This window comes from Ochotona princeps, chromosome 8 (genome assembly GCF_030435755.1).
Source record: "Ochotona princeps isolate mOchPri1 chromosome 8, mOchPri1.hap1, whole genome shotgun sequence".
Classification (NCBI taxonomy): Eukaryota; Metazoa; Chordata; class Mammalia; order Lagomorpha; family Ochotonidae; genus Ochotona; species Ochotona princeps.
In genome coordinates this window covers 65979602-66001228 of record NC_080839.1, presented here as the reverse complement: position 1 = coordinate 66001228, position 21627 = coordinate 65979602, and the positions used below count along the sequence as shown (strand labels likewise).

The window sequence follows — 21627 nt, the reverse complement described above, 5'->3', positions numbered from 1 at the left end:
GTTAGAGCAGGGGTCAGCAAGCTCCGCCCACTGTCTGACTGTGTGGTCTGCCAGGGCAGACAACATTTCTTTTTTTTAGGTGGGGAAGGAGGAGCAGATCCAAAGACCGGCTTTCCTGACATGAAAATGCCAGGAAACTCAAATGTCAGGTCCATAAGTGACGTTTTAGTGGAACCTGACGACATTCCCTTCATTGTCTACAGCTGCGCTCCAATCCACCTGCAGCACCCCGCGCCTCTGACGTGGACTATGTGGCCCAGAAACCTAAAATAGCCACTAAGGCTTCAAGACAAGTTGGTTTCAAATGTTAAGGCCCAAGCTTGCTCGCTTCTTACACTAAATCCCGGCGACGCCACGCACAGGGTGCGCTCCTGGATTCTGATGAGGGCAGCGCAGTCCACGTGCTTCGTGCCCAGGAGGGTGTCCAGCAGCAGGTTTTGCAGGTGGCTCATGACCCTTCAGCCTCGAGAGGGAACTACAGGGCAGGAAAAGCCGGGTGAATACGAAATGCATGGCAGGTCGTTTGAGTATCAGACCAAGAATGAAAGGGTGGGCGGCCATCTGATAGTGTCCGCCGGTTCTCAAGGAGGAAGCCAGCACCGTGGAGAACTCCTTTAACACAGGGTGGGTTCTCAGGTTGTGTATGGAAAATCACAGCGTCTTTGCAGCTGTTGCAACGGTTGCAAGAGGATCATCTGGGACTTTATAAACAAACCCGGAAACCGTTAGCCATTCAAGCTAGGGAGGCACCGAGTCCAGTAAACCCGAGGAACGCTGGCACACCGAGCCGCTATCCCTCAGGGGGCACTTCGACCCTCAGTTTCCGCCCAAGTGTCCAAGACAACCGTCTCAATCTGTGCATACTCTTCCTGGGGTTTGGCTCCCCCGGGGTGGGAAGGAGGCAGATGGTGACCCCCGAGCAGTACCGACAGAGAAGGCCGGGTTTGGCTGGGGGGTTCGCATCACGGCCTTGGGGCTTAAAGGGGGCAGACGCCACTTTAACCTAGTCGGGGAGCAGGGTGCCCCGGAGACCCACCGACTACCATAGGCCGGCCCGACAACTGCCGTGAAAGATGGCGGTGGCAGTATTGGCTGGACCCACTGCCCATCACCAAAAAGCCGGGACTATAGCTCTTATCGCCAACCACGAGCGGCAATCACAAGCAGGTGCGCCCGGAACCCTCTCGGCTCCAGTGGGCCCTGCCAAGCGGCAGTACGGTAAACCAGTCGTCCTCCGCGGCGGAGGGAACGCGCAGGGCTGCGTCCGGGAGACACTGGACGCGAACCTTGTCACCAGTTCCGAAGCCGCGCGCTCGAACTGAAGCTGCAGGCCCGTGGCGGGGTCGCTTCCCGCCGCAGCTGGACGACTTCGGGCGCGGGCTGTGAGCTGGCCCCCAGAGTGGTGAAGGCCTTGCGGGTCGTGGGAGGGGAGCTGAGGTGCCTTGGTGCGGCTGGAGACCCAGAGAGCACAGGCATCCAGCCGGCTGCTGGGAACAGACGCCGGGGCCTGGGGCGCTAGAGCTGAGCGCAAGCGCCAAGCACCGCCTTGGGCTGCTCAAAGCTGGAAGACTTGCTCCTTTGGTCTGAAAAGCCCCGTCCTGCCATCCCTAAGATGCTCAGCTTGTGCTTGCTTCCCTAGCCAGAAAGTTAGAAACAACCGTTCTGTTCTGCATTCCCTGTCTGCTGAGAGCGTACCTGTGGGAAGATGTGATAAGCCATTCCAGGGCAGGGGACAGAAGTAGCTGGGGGCTGAGTTCACAGAGTCTCCCCAGCTGATGAAGCAGGACGAAGCTATGAATTTTCGTTACTAAGTAGGCAGTTTTTAGTTTTTCTAGGGGCTTTGTTGTTTGTGGCCATAATGGAAAATAGAGGCAGTGATGACCTGATAACTAGCACACTTCCCAAGATCAAGAGCTCCAAGGAATGGCTGGAGCCACAGTCGCTCACTTTCATGGAGGTATAACAGTTTGGCGTTTTTGAGTTTTATGTGTAGTGTAGTTGCAGTGAAAAGTGACTTGCACTAAATGTGTTCTTTTTCTTTATTTCACTTTCTTTTCGCCCTGATTGCTTTGCATCTACTGTGCTCTTTTCTGGCTTGTTAAAGGTGGACTTTCGTACCTTTTCTAGTTAAACATCACTTTCAAATTTTTCTGGAAGCACTGCTTGTCATTTATTATTTTTTTTCTAAGCTGCCTTATTAAGGAAATAATTGATATGCAATGAACTGCATATATGTAAGTTGTATCATTTTCTATAATTTTGTTATTTATTTATTTAAAAAAATCATCGACACAGACAAGATCTTCCATCTTCTGGCTTACTCCCTGAATGCCCTCAATGATTGGGTTAGCTCAGGGCTGAGGCTGGGAGCCTGGGATCTGATTCAGGACTCGCGTGTGGGTGGCTAAGGGACCCAATGACTTGAGCTATCTTCTGCTGCTTCTCGGGGCGCACACTAGCAGGAGGCTGGACCAGCAGCCGAGCTGGGACTCAAACCTAGGCACTCAATATGGGATGTGGCATACTGCTGCTAAAATCCTCCCGTAATCTGAAATTTCCACATATGCATCCCCATCACCACTATTAAGAAAATGAACACATTGAACATTCCCAAACCGCTAACCAGCCTCTTTGCAACCCTTCCTTTTCTCGACTGGCAACTGCTGCTTTGCCCTCTGTGACTGTATTTTACTTTGCAAACATTTTATACACATAAAATGTTTTTTAAAAAGATTTTTTTTTTTCATCTGAAAGGCAAATTTTGCAGAGATAGAGGGAGAGGCAGAGAGATCTTCCATCTGCTGGCTCCCTCCCCAAATGGCTATAATGGCGAGAGCTGAGCTGATCTGAAGCCAGGAGCTTCTTCTGGGTCTCCCATGTAGGCACAGGGGCCTAAGAACTTGAGCCATCCTTTGTTGCTTTCCCAGACCACAAGAAGGGATTTGTTCCGAAGTGGAGCAGCCAGGACATAAAATTGCATCCATATGGGATGCCAGTGCCACAGGTAAAGGATTAGATTGCTATACTACTGTGCTGGCCCCACATATGAAATCTTACAGTTTATAATCTTGCCTGGCTTCTTCAACTCAGCAAAATTATTTTGAAATTTATCCATATCATTCAATGTATCCATATATCCATACTTTGCTTGTCTAAAGAAAAAAAAAGACTTATTCATTTGAATAGCTGAGTGAGGGAGAGAGGGAGAGAGAGATCTTCCAGCCATTGCTTCACTTTCCCAAATGGCTGTGACAGCCAGGTTAGACCAGGCCTGAGCCAGGAGTGTCTCATGGTTCTCCCACATGACTGCAGGGGCCCAAGCACTTGGGCCAACTTCTCTGCTTTCCAAGGTGTGTTAGCAGGAAGACTCAAACCAACAAATATGGGATGTTGGCATTGTAAGGTGGCAGCTTAACTCACTATGCTACAACAATGCTGGCCGTATTTTATTTTATTTTTTTTTCTGAATGCCATCTCAGTGTATTGATAAGCACCAATTTGTTTACCCTGTTGATGGACATTTGGGTTGTTTCCAGTTTTTGACTGTTGTAAATAAACCTGTTATGAACTTCATATACTTGTCTTTCTATGATCTTTCATTTCTCTTTGATGGATATTTAGTTATGGGATGGCTGGATCATGTGATAAATGAACTGATTTTTAAAAAAGATTTATTATTTATTTTATTCAAAAGGCGGATTTATAGAAAGAAAAGGAGAGACAAAAAGAGAAATATCTTCCATCTGCTATTTCACTCCCCAAATGACTGCAGTGGCTGGAGATGAGCCAATGCAAAGCCAGGAGCTTCTTCCAGAGTTCCCACATGGGTGCTGGGTCTCATTCTTTGCTGCCTTCCCAGGTCATAAACAGGGATCTGAAGTGGAATAGCTGGGATATGAACTACCCCCCTTATGGGATTCCGGTGCTGCAAACAGAGAATTAGCTTGAAACAAACTGCATTGGGCTCTAATTAAAGTTTTCATGAAACTATCAAACTGTTTGCCAAAGTTATTGGATTATTTTACCTTTCCACTAGCAGCATATGAGAACTTCAGTTTTGTATACTCTTACAATGTCATTTGAAACATTCTAAAATATGTACAAGGATACTTCAAAAAGTTTGTGAAAAATGGGAATTGAAAGATAAGTTTAGACGACTGGTGTTGTGGCTTAGCACATTAAGCTTCCATTTGCAATGCCAGCATCTCCCATATTGGAATCTGGTTTGAGACCTGGTGACTCCGCTTCAGATTTAGTTCACTGTTATTATGCCTGGGAGAGTAACAGAGGATGGCCCGTGTTGCTTGGTCCTTGCCACTAATGGGGAAACCTGGATAGATGTGCTTACTCCTGGCTTCAGCCTGGCCCAGACTTGGCTGTTGTGGATACTTTGGAAATGAATCAGCAGATGGAAGAGTTTCTCTCTTGATTTCAAATACGTACGAATTAACTTAGGGGGCCTGACTCAGTGACTCAGTTGGTTAATTCCTCTTTAGCAAGTGATGATCCCATATGGGATCCCATATAGGCGCTGCTCTACTTCCCATCCAGCTCCCTGCGAAAGCAGTCCGAAAGCCTTGGGACCCTGCACCCACATAGGAGACCCTGAGGAAGCTCCTGGCTTCAGATCAGCTCAGCCCTGGCTGTTGCAGCCATTTGGGAGCAAACCAGCAGATGAAAGATCTTTCTCTCTGCCTCTCCTTCTCTATGTAAAATCTGTCTTGATGATTAAGATGCCAGATGCCCACAGTGGAGTATGTGGGTTTGATTCCCAGCTCCCACTCCAGACCCTGGCTTCTTGCAAGTGCTGTCCCCGAGAGCAGTGGTGATGGCTCAAGGCACTGAGTTGTTCCATCTATGGGAGACCTCAATTAGATTCCCAACTACTTTGGCCTTTGCTCAGTCCTGGCTATTGTAGGCACCTGGTGAGTAAACTAGTGGTTTGGAGCTCTGCCTGTGTTTCTCAAATAAATATAATGAGAAAGGAGGGCTGGAGGATCAGTCTGTAGGATCTATTCCGAAAGTCCCAAGTAGGGGTCTGAGGGTATCTGGTTTATTCTGTCAAGGTAAAAGCACTGGGGACCCGAACTGTCTGGGAGCTGTTTCCTTCCTTCCCTCATTCCCTCCTTCCCCCTCTCTCTGTTTGCCTTAGAACTATAATCCAAAGCAGGAAAATTCAAATGTTCTTAAAACACTTGATAAGATTTGAAATAGAAAACTGGCTTCATGGAGAATTTTTCAGGGATGTGTCTGTTACGTAAACTACAGTGATTCCAGATAACATGAATACTTTCAAGGTTTAAAGATTTGGTTCTCAAAGTGTAATTGTGTCTTTTTAGTCCTTAGCTAAAGAAGATACTGATGCAGCCATTCAGTTGATACTATACAGAGAAAACTACATGATTAAGGTAAGAATGCAGCTCAAGTAAAGCAGAACTCTCTCCATTGTTAGATACAGTATTTTAAATATATTAAAAAAATAAAAACACTCCCTAGATTCACTCCCTGGATTCACCCTTCTGGGTCTGAGAGATTTTAATGGCCTCACTCTCTTCTTGTGCCCGGACACTTACTCCTTCATCGTTGTGGGTTTCTGCAGCCACAGGAATGAGCTGACCGTTCCGGGCTATTCTTAGAACACGCTAGGTAAGCACGAGGTTTAACTGCAGCAGAATGAACCAGAAGCAAGAACATCCGCGTGAAGTGTACTAAACTTGGTCATTTGCCTTGAAGAATTTTCCTGATCATTCTTGAAAAAAGAAAGACATGATCAGGGAGGTGGCCGTAGCATTCCATGACCGAGAACTAGAAAGCTTCAGGATAACATATTTGTCTTTTCTGTCACTGTTTTCTAGGAACTAGACAAACGTTTACTACATTACGACTTCTTAAAGGAAAGAAAGAAAGAAATGTTACATAAAAGATGGGTTGACAATGTGGCAGATCCTCTCCAGAAGAAAATTTTAGAAAAGATTGGTTCACATAAGAAGATTAAAAAAAGGAGACAAGAGGAACTAGATGGTTTCTTAAAATATGTAAACAAGAAGGTACTAAGAGATCATTTGATAAGTTTAGTAGATTCAAAAATTGTGGTTGTCGGGGCAGGTGTTTGTTGTAGTTGCTAAGATGCTGCGTGGGACACCTGCCTCCTGCTCTGGACCTCAGCTTCCTGCTCATGCAGACCCTGGGGGGCAGGGAAGTGCTGGCTCCAGTAGTTGAGTCCTTTCCTCTTTTGTGGGAGACCTGGAATGAGTTCCCAGCTCCTGGCTTTGGTCTGGCCTAACCCTAGCTATTGCAGGCATTTGGGGGTGGGGGTGGCGGTGAACCAGCAGGTAAGAAATGTCTGTCTCTGCCTCTTGGGGCTAGCATTGTGGAACAGTGGGTTAAGCCACCATCTGCAATGCCAGCATCCCATATTGGCTGTTCCAGTTTCTGATTCAGCTCCAGCTAATGTGCCCAAGAAAGCAGTAGAAGATGACTCAACATTGGGTCCCTGCCACCCATGTTGGGTGACCTGGATGAAGCTTCTGGCTTCATACTAGCCCAGCCCTGGTTGGTGTTGCCATCTGGGGAAGAACCAGCAGATGGAGGATTCTCTCTTCCTGTAACTGCCTTTTAAATGTATAGATAAACCTTAAAAACAACCTTAACAAAACAAAACCAAACCATGGTTACTTTTACTGTTCAGTCATCCAAACAGCCTGCCTTTACCCCCTGTATAGGTGTATGATCTATACTGTGATGGGTTATTTCCTTGAAAGGCACAGGGAGTGAGTGACGGGACAGAGATCAATTCTCCATCCACTGATTCACTCCCCAGGTGGCCCCAACAGTCAGGACTGTGTGGGGCTGAAGCCAGGAGCCCAGAACTCCAACCAGGGGCTAAGCACTTGAGCCATCATCTGCTGCTTTCCCATGGGCATGAGCAGCAAGCTGGATCGGAAGTGCAGGAGCCAGGACTCAAACCAAGCACTCTGATATGGGATGAGGGCATCCTTAGAGGCAGCTAGCAGTGTGAAAATGCTGGCTTCGTGAAGCACTGTTAAATCCAGAGCCTGTGGGGGGACAAAGAAGGAAAGTTGGGTCTGGATTTAACTGTGTACACCAGGTAACTATTAAGTTACCCATTTATAAAATTTGGAGGACTCATGTGGTGGCTGAACAGGATAATCTTATGACCTGCAGTACCAACATCCCATATGAGCACCAGTTCATGTACTGGCTGCTCCACTTCTGATCCTGCTTCCTGCCTATGACCTGGGAAAGCAGTGGAGGATGACTCAAGTCCTTGGGCCACTGCACCCGTGTGGGAGACCTGAAAGAAAGCTCCTGGCTTTGGATCAGCTCAGCTTCAGCTGTTGAGGCCATTTAGGGAGTGAAGTAGCAGATAGAAGATCTCTTTTTCTCTCTCCAAATCTGTCTTTCAAATAAAAATGAATAAATGTCTAAAAAATAAAAAAATAAAATATGGGCTTTTGGTTCAGGATATTTTTCTATTGTTCTGGAACTTTATTACTTACAAAGTTCACAAATTTAAAAAGAGATGTTTGACTAGTAAGCATTTAAAAACACATTACAATATTGTTAAGTCTCTAACATCATTAAAATTTGCAAATAGATTCCTTCCACCACTATAATGTGTATTTACTATTTACATAAACTGAGCTCAGCTTTGGGTTTTCGTATTTGTCTTTCAGGCCGTTGTGAAGTTGGGACTGTAATTGTGTGTGTGACTCCTGGGTCCTGTTGGGCTTAGTGAACCACTTGCTTCTGTTTTCACATGCTTTTGTTTCCTTTCAACAGGGAAATGCGTTTATAGAACACTACGATCCAAAAGAATATGATCCCTTCTGTATGAGCAAAGAAGACCCCAGTTTTCTGAAGGTAGGGCACTTTTTTATTTTAAATATTTATTTATTTTTATTGGAAAGTCAGATATACAGAGAGGAGGAGAGATATAGAGGAAATCTGCCATCCGTTGATTCACTTCCCAAGTGACCACAATGGCCGGAGCTGCACTGATCCAAAGCCAGGAGCCAGGACTTCCTCCAGATCTCCCACACAGGTGCAGGGTCGCAAGGTGTTGGGCTGTTCTCAACTGCTTTCCCAGGCCACAAACAGGGAGCTGGATGGGAAATGGAGCTGCTGGGATTAGAACCTGTGTCCATATGGGATCCTGGCATGTGCAAGGTGAAGATTTTGGCCGATAGGCTATTGTGCCGGGTCCCAAAGTAAAAAATTTTTAAAAAGATTCATTTACTTGAAAGTCAGAGTTATAGAGGGAGACAGAGATGGAGATAGTTTCCATCCACTAGTTCACTCCCCAAATGGCTGCAACGGCGGTAGCTAGGATAAGCCAAAGCCAGGAACTTGGAGAACACCCAGGTCCCTAACATGCGTGGCATGGACCCAGGCACTTGGGGGTGGAGGCTCGGCTGTTGGCAGGGAACTGGACTAGCGGTGGAGCAGCTAAGGCGTGAGCTTCACACTTCCTCCAAAACCTTGCCCCTAAGTCACTGCGGGAGTTTACAAGCCTTGTCTTTGTTCTGGGTTTGGATATTTGTCATCTGTTGCTTTCTACATTTCAAGCTCCCCAATCCAGGAAAGCAGCAGCCTGGCCTTCCCCTCTACACCTCAGAGCACCCGCCTGCCTCTCTTGGAGTGAGGAGGAATGGATTTGAGGAGCACAAAGGCTTCATTCCTTTCTTTTCCTTTAGCCTTTCTTTGTCTGCCTTGTGCAACTCAGAAATTATGAAGTTTGTCAAATATTGCTCTTTCAGTATACCTTTTTAATATTCTCTGTTGAAACATAAGTATGAAAAGGGTATTTTTACTGCCTACTGATCTTTGATATTATAACTTGATTTGTGAGCTGAATTATGAGTTGGCTTTTTAATTAAAGATTTATTTATTTATTGGAAAGGCAGATTTATAGAGAGAAGGAGAGACAAAGATCTTTCATCTGTCAGCTCATTCCCTAAGTGACCAAAATGACTGGAGCTGAACTGATCCAAAGCCAGAAGCCAAGAGCTTCTCTTGCGTATCCCACACAGGTGCAGGGTCCCAAGGCTTTGGGCCGTCTTCTGCTCTTCCAGGCCACAAGCAGGGAGCTGGATGGGTGTGGAACAGCGGGACATGAACCAGTGCCCAAATGGGATCCTAGCACTTGCAAGGGAATGATTAAGCAATGGAGCCATTGTGCTTGGTCGAACTTTGCATTTTAATGAACACCATTTTTACTTGAATTAATGACCTCCAAACTGTGATTACTTTATATATTTGGAAAACATTTTCTGGAAAAATGAATGGAATGAGGTTGTCACTTCCAGGAAAGCTACTGACAATATTGTTGCTAATGATAAAAGGTAAGATTTCAAGCAAAATATCTGAATTCTGTAAGTCATATTTTGAGTATCATTAATTGTGGTAGCATCCTAATAGAGTATAGGATTGGAATTGATATTAATGGGTGGGATTCTTTTATTAGATTATATATTGAAATGTAAAACATTTGGAAGAGTTTGCATATTTCATTGCTCTAGTGGGCTGGTTTTGTCACATGGTAAGCTCCCACTTAGGATGCTGGCATCCCATATTGGTGCTGGTTTGTGACCCAGGGCTTCACTTTCATTTTTTAAAAAAGATTTATTTATTTTTATTGGAAAGGCAGATATATAGAGAAGGACAGACAGAGAGGAAGATCCTCCATCTGATGATTCATTCCCCAAGCAGCCACAATGGCTAGAGCTGAGCCAATCCGAAGCCAGGAACCCAGAACCTCTTCTGGGTCTCCCACACAGGTGCACGGTCCCAAAGCTTTGGGCCATCCTTGACTGCCCTCCCAGGCCACAAGCAGGGAGCTGGATGGGAAGTAGAGCTGCTGGGATTAGAACCAGTGCCCATATGGGATCCTGGCACATTTAAGGCAAGGACTTTAGCTGCTACGCTATCATGCCGGGCCCATGGCTCCACTTTCAGTCCAACTCCCTGCCAACATGCCCAGGTAGGCAGTGGCAGATGGCCCACGTGGCTGGGCCCCTGCATTCATGTCAGAGAACAGGATGATGCTCCTGGCTTTGGCCTGGCCCAGCTCTGGCTATCGTGGGCATCTGGGGAATGAATCAGTGCATGGAAGATTCTCTCTCCATCTCTCTTCCTCTTTTATAACTCTGCTTTCAGATAAATAAAAAATAAATCATTTTTTAAAAATTTCTGTGTCCTAATTTTTCTTGATGATCAATTCATGATGTTATAAATCATGCATAGGGAGAACATTCATTCAGAAATGCAGGGCAGACCAATGGATTTAGATGTAGAAGAATATGAAAAATTTATTAATATGACTAGATTCTACATCATAATTAACTTTTTTATGATTTATTATTATTATTGGAAAGGCAGATATACACAGAGGAGGAGAGACAGAGAGGAAGATCTTCCATCTGATGTTTCACTCCCCAAGTGAGCTGCAACAGGCCGATGCTGCACCGATCCGAAGCCGGGAACCTGGAACCTCTTCCAGGTCTCCCATGCGGGTGCAGGGTCCCAAAGCATTGGGCCGTCCTCGACTGCTTTCCCAGGCCACAGGCAGGGAGCTGGATGGGAAGTGGAGGTGCCGGGATTAGAACCGGCGCCCATATGGGATCCCGGGGCGTTCAAGGCGAGGACTTTAGCTGCTAGGCCACGCCGCCGGGCCCCATAATTAACTTTTTAAGAAACTACTACTTATGGACTCTGAAGAATATCCTCAGTGATCTGAAAATGCCATTAAAGTGCTTTTCTGACCACACGTAGAATCCACATGTGTGGATTTTCTCATTAAACTTCCACTAACATTAACATACCTCAGCAGATTACATAGGAGAAGCCAGACATTAAAGATGTCTATAAAACTGTAAAACTATGTCACTCGTAGTTTTGTAAACTATAGTTACCTTCTTAAAATATGATACACTTATTTTAAAATTAATACATTGAAATGATTTTGGTTTCAATTTTTAGTAGGTGAGTATCAGCATATGTAACCCATACAGACAAAGGTTCTTTGGAGATGACAATAGCAACCAGTCTTTTTTTTCTTTTTTCTTTTTTTTTTATTATTTAACTTCATTAATTACATTGTATTATGTGACACAGTTACATAGATACTTGGGTTCTCCCCACCCCTCCCCAAACCCTCCCACCATGGTGGATTCCTCCACCTTGTTGCATAATCACAGCTCAAGTTCAGTTGAGATTCCCCCATTGCAAGCATACACCAAACATAGAGTCCAGCATCTTATTGTCCAGTCAAGTTCAACGGCTTCTTAGGTATACCCTCTCTGGTCTGAAGACAGAGCTAGCAGAGTATTATCCCAGTCAATTGAAAGCTCCATCATACCATCAGCAAAAATTTACATCATTATGGAATTAATTGACATAGTAATGAGTAACCAACATGTTAAAAGTAAATGCGAGTTCCCAGCCACCTTCTGTGACCACCTCACCTATACTTCAATTTAGTTTATACACAACATATAACATTCAAAACATAACATGTTATACATAACATCATATCATCTTAAATTAAGGCAGTCTTTTTTTTCTTATTAAAAATATTTTATTGACATACAGTATACATAATGAGAAATGCACACAAGTGTACAGATTGATGAGCTTTTTTGTCCTCTGATTATACAAACCAAAAATTTTAAAAAAAGATTAAATTATTTAGTTTTTTCTTTCCACTTACCATTTTTTTAATGCAATCACAAGCTGTCCATACAAAAGGTGGGTGACTATCAGAACAAATGTGTGGCTGGGGCCCGGCATGATAGCCTAGCAGCTAAAATCCTCACCTTCAACACACAGGGATCCCATATGGGTGCTGGTTCTAATCCTGGTGGCTCCACTTTCCATCCAGCTCCCTGCTTGTGGCCTGGGAGGGCAATTAAGAACGGCCCAAAGCTTTGGGACCGTGCACCTGCATGGGAGACCCGGAAGAGGCTCCTGGCTTCGGATTGGCTCAGCTCCAGCCGTTGTGGCTGCTTGGGGAGTGAACCATCAGACGGAAGATCTTCCTCTCTGTCTCTCCTCCTCTCTGTATATCTGCCTTCTCAATAAAAATCAATAAATATTAAAAAAAAAAAAGTGAGGCTGGTATTGTGGTATAGTTGAACCACCTGGGAAGCAGCCGTACCATGTGAGCACTGGTTTGAGTCCCAACTGCTCCATTTTTCTTTCTTTTTTATTTTTTTCATTTATTGTTATTATTATTGTTATTATATGATACATTTCCATAGGCCCTAGGATTTCCCTTACTACCTCCCCAAATCTTCCCCTCCCACAGAGTTCTCTCATATCATTACAACAGCATAGTTCTTCATGAACAGTCATAAGTCCATCATTGCGGGCATGGACAATGGCAGAGAGTCTAACATCCCATTGTCAAGACACATCCAACAGTTTCACTGGGAGTCCATCCTCGATCCGGAAGTAGAAATGCACACTGCACCGTGTCTTCACATCTGGACATGTCAGTCTGCACTGAACAGTCACTGTAGATCCTCCCCAGGTGAAAAGCCACAACAAAATCAACAACAGGAAGAAAAACAGAAATTTACCATGTCATGAGGTTAAACAATATGCCACTGGATATGATAGTCACCATTACAGTTACTATACATGCCCTTAAACGAAAAGCCACAAAACAAAATCAACCCTAACGCTAACCCTAACCTAAGAAGAAAAAAAAAAAGAAACTTACAATGCCATGAAGTCAAATAACATGCTTCTGAATGACTAATGTGTCACTGAAGAAGCAACCAGTCTTAAAACACAAATTTGAGAACCACTAAGTAGATGGAAGATCTTTTTCTCTCTGTGTCTCCTTATCTCTGTAAATCTGCCTTTCCAATGAAAATGAATAAATCTTTTTTTTAAAGAGCATAGTATATGTGAATACTTGAGATAAATGGAAAATATGTAATATTCAGACATGCCACCCAGGCTTCAAATGAGTGCTTTTCTTGTAGGTTACCCTCCCACCATTTCGTGATCCTCTGAAAAAAGCACAATATGAGAAGGATGATGAAAAAAGAATTCTTCTGCAGTGTGAGACTGGTACTTGGTCATTGGCTATTTTGAGATTTGATAGTCCAGGAGCAAGCGCAGCTGCTTAAGGATGCTAATTTTGATCACTGATCTTCTTGCAGGCAAAATGTATACCATGAGAGAGTTTAAAGAGGCTGAGAAGGCCCAACTACATTCCAGATTCCCAAGAATTTCTACTTCAAGGCACTTCATGACTCCAAATGAGTGGCTTAAACTACCTACAAGATACATTGAGAGTGACTTTTGTAAAAGGAGCAGGTATTGGTTGATAGAAATTATAGAACCTCTTTGAACTTGGAACATTCTTAGAGCAGTGATGCACCTCTTCCCACTGCTGTCATGTTCTTAACAGGAAGTCTACTGTTATTGTTACCTTTGTTTTTTCCTGGATGTTTTTTATTTTTTTTTAAAAGATTTATTCATTTTATTACAGTCAGATATACACAGAGGAGGAGAGACAGAGAGGAAGATCTTCCGTTCGATGATTCACTCCCCAAGTGAGCCGCAACGGGCCGATGCGTGCTGATCCGAAGCTGGGAACCTGGAACCTCTTCCGGGTCTCCCACGCGGGTGCAGTGTCCCAATGCATTGGGCCGTCCTCAACTGCTTTCCCAGGCCACAAGCAGGGAGCTGGATGGGAAGTAGAGCTGCCGGGATTAGAACCGGCACCCATACGGGATCCCGGGGCTTTCAAGGCGAGGACTTTAGCTGCTAGGCCACGCCGCCGGGCCCCAATGTTTTTGATTTTTATTATGTAGATCATGATGTGTCTATTTTTTTTTTTTTTAAGATTTATTTAAGTCGGGCTTGGCGGCGTGGCCTAGTGGCTAAGGTCCTCGCCTTGATCCCATATGGCCGCTTGTTCTGGTCCCGGCAGCTCCACTTCCTCTCTGTCTCTCCTCCTCTCAGTATATCTGACTTTGTAATAAAAAATAAAATAAATCTTTGAAAAAAAAAGATTTATTTAAGTCAGAGTTGCAGAAAATGAGAGGGAGAGAGAGAATCTTCCTCAGATGGCCACAACAACCAGAGCTAAGCCACGTGGAAGCCAGGAACTGGAGACTTCACCTAGGTCTCCCGTGTTAGCACAGGGGCCCAAGCAGTTAGGCCATCCTCTGCTGTTTTTCCAGGTCATTCCCAGGGAGCTGGGTCAGAAGTGGAGCAGCCAGGACAACAACTGGCACCCAGGGTAGATTGCTGAGGTCACAGGCAGCAGCTTTACCGATTATGTCACAAGGCTGGCTCCGAGATTTCTGTATCTGCAGGTTTATGTCTTACATCATTTTTGGCAGATGTTAGACCATTTAACTTCAAATGTTTCTTATGCCTCATTCTTCTTTCCTTTCAAAGGTTATAATTACATGAATGCTAGACTACTGGAGACTATGCCATAGTGCCATGGCTTGCTGGTATTTCGTTTTTCTCTTACTCACTTTTTCTTTTATCTATCCTTAAACTGCCCTTCCTCAGATGTCTCTCATCTACTGAAGAGCCCATCAAAGGAAATTTTTTTTAATTTAAATTTATTTATTTTTATTGGAAAGGCAGATTTTTTACAGAGAGAAGCAGCACACAAAGATCTTCTATTCACTGGTTCACTTCCCAAATGGCTGCTACAGGTAGAGTTGAGCTGATCTGAAGCCAGGAACCAGGAGCTTCTTCTGGGTCTCCCATGTGGGTGCAGAGCTTTGGGTCATCCTCTACTGATTTCCCATGAACCATCCAGGGAGCTGGATGGGAAGTGAAACAGCCGGGACATGAACTGGCACCCATATAGGATATTGGCAATTTCAGGGGGAGAATTAGCCATTTGAGCCACTGTGCCTGTCCCACCCTGCCAAATTCTTTATCTGTGGTATCATAATTATACTTCTAGCATTTCCATTTTATTTTCTTTTTTGTTTATTTTTAAAAAAAATATTTATTTATTTTTATTAGAAAGGCAGATATACGGAGAGGAAGAAAGACAGAGAGAAAGATCTTCCTTCTGATGATTCACTCCCCATCACTTAAACAAGGGGTCATGGAGAATGCACATTATGAAAATCCATGCATCGATTTCAATTCCTTTGGTAGCAAAATTAACTTATCTTTTAATCCCAGAAATCACTCAGTAGATGTTGAACAAGCCCTCAGTGGTCCCCATTCTGATTTGTCTCTGCCCTTCTCTGGGCAAAGGGCAGCCCCATTGTGGCTTGCACCTGCTGCAGGGCGTGATGGTGGCTCTGGCCAGCGTGACTCCTGCGGTGGTGTCAATTTGCTTTCTTCACTGTATTGAATGTTAAAGTTGTAATTTCTTAAGTTCTCCTGTCTCCCAATATGCATGTTCATTCCTGATGGGCTTCTAAAGCTTTCTTTCCATGGTGACTGAATCCTTTCTTTCTTTGAACATTTTAAACACTGTTGCAATCCAGTGTAAATCTGCCATTAAAAGGCATGCTCTGCACAGGGCCAGCCTTGCCCTTTCAGCCAACTCCTATGTGGGTGTAAAATGGGACCCTAATGTACCTGTCTGCCACCGTACAGCAAGGGAGGCTGGGAAGTGGAGTGCCTGATTCTCTGTGGGGGAAAGCATAGCATTTATGCTTGTAGAAGCTAGTATCTAAGATGATATGATGTTATGTATAACATGTTATGTTTTGAATGTTATATGTTGTGTATAAACTAAATTGAAGTATAGGTGAGGTGGTCACAGAAGGTGGCTGGGAACTCGCATTTACTTTTAACATGTTGGTTACTCATTACTATGTCAATTAATTCCATAATGATGTAAATTTTTGCTGATGGTATGTTGGAGCTTTCAATTGACTGGGATGATACTCTGCTGGCTCTGTCTTCAGACCAGAGAGGGTATACCTAAAAAGCCGTTGAACTTGACTGGACAATAAGATGCTGGACTCTATGTTTGGTATACGCTTGCAATGGGGGAATCTCAACTGAACTTGAGCTGTGATTATGCAACAAGGTGGAGGAATCCATCATGGTGGGAGGGTTTGGGGAGGGGTGGGGAGAACCCAAGTATCTATGTAACTGTGTCACATAATGCAATGTAATTAATGAAGTTAAATAATAAATAATTAAAAAAAAAAAAAAGAAGCTAGTATCGCTAAGGCTCCTTTTTACCCTGGAGCATGGGCTCTTAATGGATGGGAGTGTTTTAAGATTTGCTCAAGTGATTTTTAGTTCTCAGTGAGGCAATTAAATCAATCTCCATCCTGATTTCAGAAACTGGTAAGCAACCATTCTCATCCAAAATGTAAAACAGTATGAATTAGCAGTACTCTGGTGTTATGTATTTAGCGTCAATATGTGAGTTTCCTTTTAATATAACCCAGTTGTTTTGAAAACATCCTCACACATATTCTCTTGTTTAAGGTTAAAAGTGAAGGTGAATTTCAATGAAAGTAGTTTTGACTGGAAGTCCTTGGCAAGAACTCCTCATCCTCTGGAATACCAGGAAAGAGAAAAAACAGTGATTTGCAAGTAAGCCTGCTGTTCCATGGTTCTGTTTTCCTGTCAGTGAAGATGCCTGTCCATGTTGCCACCTCACCCCCTACCCCACATGCACACCCCACATTCCTTTCAAGCTGTTGAATTCTGTACCAGACTTCCTGTGGCTCATCAGGCACCCCCCCCACCCTAAGTTTCCAGGAGCTGGCAACTTTCCTTGACTTTTCCGATGTTAAGGAACACAGATCTAACATATTAAAAAAAATGACAAGCACAGACTTGGGGTGGGGAAACTGGTGATAGTTTGTACGAAGGTTAATTTTTAATTGAAATGGAACAGAATAGATGGAGCCTGGGACCAGTCTTAGTAGGTAATGGCTGTTACAGTATTTGTACCCAGATGTTATAAGCACAGAAGTGGTACATACTCCTTTGCATATAACATGGGGAATCATCCCCATTAACTCGTTACAGAACTAATAGATATCTCTGTAACTTTTGACATTCAGATTAAAAGTAATGTGATTCTTCAGATATCGCTGGAGGGAAAATTTGGAAAACAGTTTGGCAAGTTCCCAATATGCTAAACATTAAGTTACCATGTTCAATCCTAGGTTTCTGCTCAAGAGAAATAAAAGTTACTATCCATATAAAGGCTAGTACAGGAAGGTTCACCATACCATTGTCCACAATAGCTAAAAACTGGAAATTCAAATGCTCATCTATTGATGAATGGATGAACAAAATGTGTTATTTTCATACAATGGAATATTATTTCACAACTAAAAAGAAGCACTGATTCACTTCAAAACCATTATGCACAGTGATGGAAGCCACTCATGAAAGACCAGATAGCATTTGATTCTCTTTATGTGAAGTGTTCAGGGAAGGAAGTTCAAAGAGAAGGTAAACAGTGGTTGCTATGGCTGGAGGCAGTGACTGCTGGAGGTTTGGGATTTGATCTATCAGCCCCAATTCTCAATTAGATTGTGATGGTAGTTGCAAACTCTGTAAATATAAAAAACCTTTGACTTGTACTGTTATTATAGTATATAAATTAGTAAAGCTGTTGATACAAAAAAAAAAAAAAGAACCTAGCAAGGTAGAAGAAAGATGAGTTTGTAACTGGCATTGTGGCACATCAGGCTAAGCCTCTGCTTACTATGCTAACATCCCATATGGACATCTGTTAACTTCCAGATGCTCCATTTCCAATATGGCTCCCTGCTAATGTGGCTGGGAAAACAGTGGAAGATGGCCTCAGTGCTTGGGCCCCAGAACCCACATGAGAGACCCAGAAGCAGCTCTGGGCTCCTGGTGTTAGCCTGGCCAGCCCTGGATGATGTGGTCATTTGGGGATTGAATCAGCAGATGGAAGATTCTCTGTCTCTCCTCCTTTCTCTGTAACTCTGGCTATTAAATAAATTTCTAAAAATCTTTAAAAAAGAGATGATCATATGTATATATTTTGTAGGAGTTTCACCTACAATTTTGTACCAAAATTGTGCCCAAGGTAAGTTATAGCAGTTTCTCTTTCCTTTCCCTGCAAATGCCCAGAATCTGCTTCATAAACAGCAAGGCAGAAGCCCAAGGGCTTTTAGAGGGCTTGACACTGGCATGACCAGCAACAACCAACTGCTTCTTGAGGATCTTAGTGATTTAGAGTGGAAATAGATGGCATCAGCCATCATGGGCTTCGCAGTGTCCTGGATGTGTGCGCTTTAATAACCTACTGCTTTTTTCTGTTGATTTGCATCTGAAACTGAGAAACAAAAGGAAGTATTGCAACCATGCTGAAGCTTCCAGTTTGGTAGCTGAAGGTATTAAAAGATGGAATGATTCGGAATTACACTTGTAAGCTAAGAGTCTAAAGGAGTGTTTTTCTTTGCAGTACTAACTGTCCTGGTCTCAATCATACATGTTTGGGTAAAATTTTAGGACAATAGCTCAACCTATCTAATATACACAAATGGTAAAAGAGGAGAAATATTTTATCCCCCCAAAATATGAAAGAGAATATTGCCTTGTTGGGGGGCAGAAGTTAGGCCAGCAGCTAAGCTTCTCACATCCTACATGGGAATAACTGAGTTCAATTTCAAGCTCTGGCTTCTGATTCCAGCTTGCTGCTAATGTAGACCCTGGGAAGTAGTGGCGACACTCAAATAGCTGGGTTCCTGCCACCCGTGTGGGAGACTTGGACTGAGTGACCAGCTCCCAGCTGTGGCGCTGACCCCGCCGTGGCTGCTGTCAGCATTTGAAGAGTGAATCAGCAGATGAGAGCATCTCTCTCTCTCCTCCTCTTTCTGCTCCTCCTCCTCCTCTTCCTTCACCTCCCTTTAAATAAATAAAGTATTTAAAACCTCAAATACTGCCTTGCATTTTACACTGGAGGCTCGAGTCTGGGAACTCTCTCTGGAGGAAGCCTGAGTGGATTCTCTCCCACAAACTAGGGAAGCATCTCAAGCATGGCAGCAGGGGTGGGGAGGGTCTGGTTGTCTCTGGCACAGTTATACTTGGCCGAGAAAGACAAAATGGACCACCTTGTGAGGGGCTGTTCTCTCTCAAGGGCCTACACTCAAGTCTCTAAGCTGCAAACAGACCTCCGATGAAATTATCATGAAGACAAGGGAGTACCCCTTATTTGGGCTTTCTCATAAAAATACATTCATTCAGATTGAATTAATCTACACCAAATCTAAATAACAATATTACATGCTAGAGTTGAATAGACTAGTCAAGAGAATTCTTTTGGTTCTTCCCTACAGGAGCAAAGAGCCATCCTTTCTGGACACACAGCCTATCTGTTACCAGGAGAGAAAGATTCCAAGTCTCAAAGAGGCTGACTCTGACGGATATGTTTCTTTCTGGAATGTCAGCCAGGAGGGGAAGAGGGATGAAGACCGGGACACGGTGAGAACTAGGGCAGTCCCATCCTGCAGTGCACAAAGCAGCTGATAGCCAAGGCTGAGCAATGTGGAGAACTGCTGTGTATAGTAGGCGTCTCAGAGGAGGGGAGGCCTCCAGAAGGTCCCCACCAAGAAACTGAGAGGCAGGTATACTTTATGCAGGGGGCCTGGCGGGAATTGTCCCCAGCCACCTGGAGGAGATACACAATGACAAGAGTATAGGCTATCCTGTCTGAGATTTTCCCAGCTGCCTCCTTCTTGAGTTTTCTTCTTCTTTCTACCATTTACTACTTACCACACCCAAGCCAAGCCCCAAATCTTCTTTATTGAACTAAGCTAAGTAGAAATTTTTCCAAAGGAGCAATGCTACATTAAAATAATAAAATGTAAGAAGCTCCCAAAGTGAAAGTGTGAAACATGTTACATGCAGGTGTTCACAGCACGTGGATTGCTCAGTCCAGCCAGCATACTTCCATGGCTTCATGGTAGTCACCTGGCTGCCCCAGCTTGCTGCTTCTGGGCCAGGGGCTCCTGTCTCCTCTCCACCCTGTGTCCTGACACTCTGCAGGACAGCTGTTTTCAGGAGCGGGCTTAGAGAAGTCACAGCCCTCCCTCGAGTCCCTGTACCTCCCGGTTGGACTCAGTCTGAACAGCCTGTATTCTGAGAATGCAGCCAGTCTGCCCAGTTTTCCACTTTCCTATTTCTCTACTACTGCTCTTCAGGGATAAAGAAGTTACTTGATGTACACACTCAGGAAAAGTTAGTTATTTTTATTTATGAATTTAGGATTTATTTATTTGAAAGGCAGAGGCATAGAGAGAGAAGAGATGGAAAGAGAGAGAAAGAGATATCTTCTATCCACTGGTTTACTCCCCAAATGGCTGCAATATCCAGGGCTGGACCAGGCCCTCAATTCCATTTGAGTCTCCCACAAGGGTTCAGGGGCCTAAGCATGTGGGCCAGCTCTTCTGCTGCTTTCCCAGGCCCAGTTAGCATGGAGCTGGATCTGAAGTGGGGTAGCTGGGTTTTGAACTGGTGGCCATTGGGATGTTGACATTGCAGGCAGAGGCTTAACTTGATGCACTATCATACCATCCCCATAAAAACTTCTTAAAATTCCATTTTGTGTTTTTGTTTTTCTTTAAAAGATTTATTTATTTATTTATTTGAAAACAGAGTGACAAGGTGATGGAGTTAGAGAGCATCTTCACTCCTCAGATGGTCACGACAGCCAAGGCAAGGCCAGGCTGAAATAGGAGCCAGACACTTCTTCAAGCTCTCCATGTCAGTAGAAGGAACTCTAGTACTTCTGCCATTATCTGATGCTTCCCAGGCACATTAGCAGGGGCAGGAAGAGAGTAGCTGGGACTCGAACTAGCGCTCTGAAAAGGTTTCTGGGTGTCCCAAGTGGCAGCTTAATTCAGTGTGCCTTCCTTCATCATGTGTTTTAACTCCACTTACTGTATCTTTTGATGTTATAGCCCATGTCTGTCCTTCCTTTATTTTCTTTCTCAGTGGCCAACCTGCCAATTTATCATATGATCAAGGTATTTAACAATTATATATATGATATATAAAAGTTTGGGCAAACATTGAGATACACTGGATAAAACTACTGCCTGAGATGCCAGCATCCCATAACAAAGCGCTGATTCAAGTTCTGGCTGCCATATGGGAGACTCAGATGGAATTCCTGGCTTCTGGCTTTGGCCTGGCCTACCCCTGCTGTGCAGCCATTTGGGGGATGAACCAGCAGATACAAGATTCTCTCTTTCACTCTGTCTCTGTGAAGATGAAGTTAGTGATATATCCCTACAGTCAGTCTGGTAAAGTGTGACGTTACAGGTTTAGCACCCCCATTGGAGACCCAGACTGAGTTTCAGGCTCCTGGCTTCACACTGGCTCAGCTCCAGCTGTCACGGGCATTTGGGTAGTGACTCAACAAGTGGAAGATTTCTCCCTCTGTGTCTCTCTTTTCCTCTATCTCTGTTACCTGGCCTTTTAAATAAATAAACTTTGCTTAATTTTTTTTTCTGAACTACAATAATCCTCGTGTGAAGCTGTACTCTAAACACACTGAGGTGTTGTGTTTGGAACCAGGGCAGCAGGGGATCCCTTGGGTGCTCTTGCATCAGTAATCTCTGCTGTCTGTGATAAGGTTGGCTCTCTCCCCGAATC

At 44.1% G+C, this 21627-nt stretch overlaps 3 protein-coding genes across 8 annotated transcripts in view; 2 read left to right on the top strand and 1 right to left on the bottom strand.

Moving 5' to 3' along the window:
- Positions 1-21627, top strand: part of UBXN2A (UBX domain protein 2A) — a 208826-nt gene that overhangs the window by 119621 nt on the left and 67578 nt on the right. The window lies entirely within an intron of this gene.
- PFN4 (profilin family member 4) overlaps positions 1-21627 on the bottom strand; it is a 31975-nt gene that overhangs the window by 4819 nt on the left and 5529 nt on the right. Inside the window, exon 2 of one of the 2 annotated variants that reach the window (XM_058668220.1) lies at positions 336-475. In XM_058668220.1, the coding sequence (XP_058524203.1) occupies positions 336-452 (117 nt within the window). In that variant the 5' untranslated portion in view covers positions 453-475. Of the gene's footprint in view, positions 1-335; positions 476-21627 lie in introns of those variants that run through there. The other variant, XM_004582636.4, reaches the window with a different exon arrangement.
- LOC101520983 (protein FAM228B) lies at positions 328-21186 on the top strand. Of its 4 annotated transcripts, none has more exons than XM_058668215.1 (9): positions 328-443; positions 5340-5408; positions 5856-6047; positions 7804-7884; positions 13014-13101; positions 13194-13350; positions 16468-16575; positions 19308-19452; positions 20965-21186. In XM_058668215.1, exons 2-9 carry the CDS (start codon positions 5400-5402, stop codon positions 20989-20991), a joined length of 807 nt encoding a protein of 268 aa, XP_058524198.1. In that variant the 5' UTR covers positions 328-443; positions 5340-5399; the 3' UTR covers positions 20992-21186. The 4 variants fall into 4 exon arrangements, with proteins under 4 accessions (XP_058524198.1, XP_058524197.1, XP_058524199.1 ...); XM_058668214.1 differs by having other exon boundaries at positions 369-496; XM_058668216.1 differs by lacking the exon at positions 328-443 and adding an exon at positions 484-624.

Coding starts and splice junctions, on each gene's coding strand:
- LOC101520983 (XM_058668218.1), top strand. CDS start 1,859: ATGGAAAATAGAGGCAGTGATGACCTGATAACTAGCACACTTCCCAAG. Junction 1,958..5,339: donor AGTCGCTCACTTTCATGGAG/GTATAACAGTTT, acceptor GTGTCTTTTTAG/TCCTTAGCTAAAGAAGATAC. Junction 5,409..5,855: donor GAGAAAACTACATGATTAAG/GTAAGAATGCAG, acceptor ACTGTTTTCTAG/GAACTAGACAAACGTTTACT.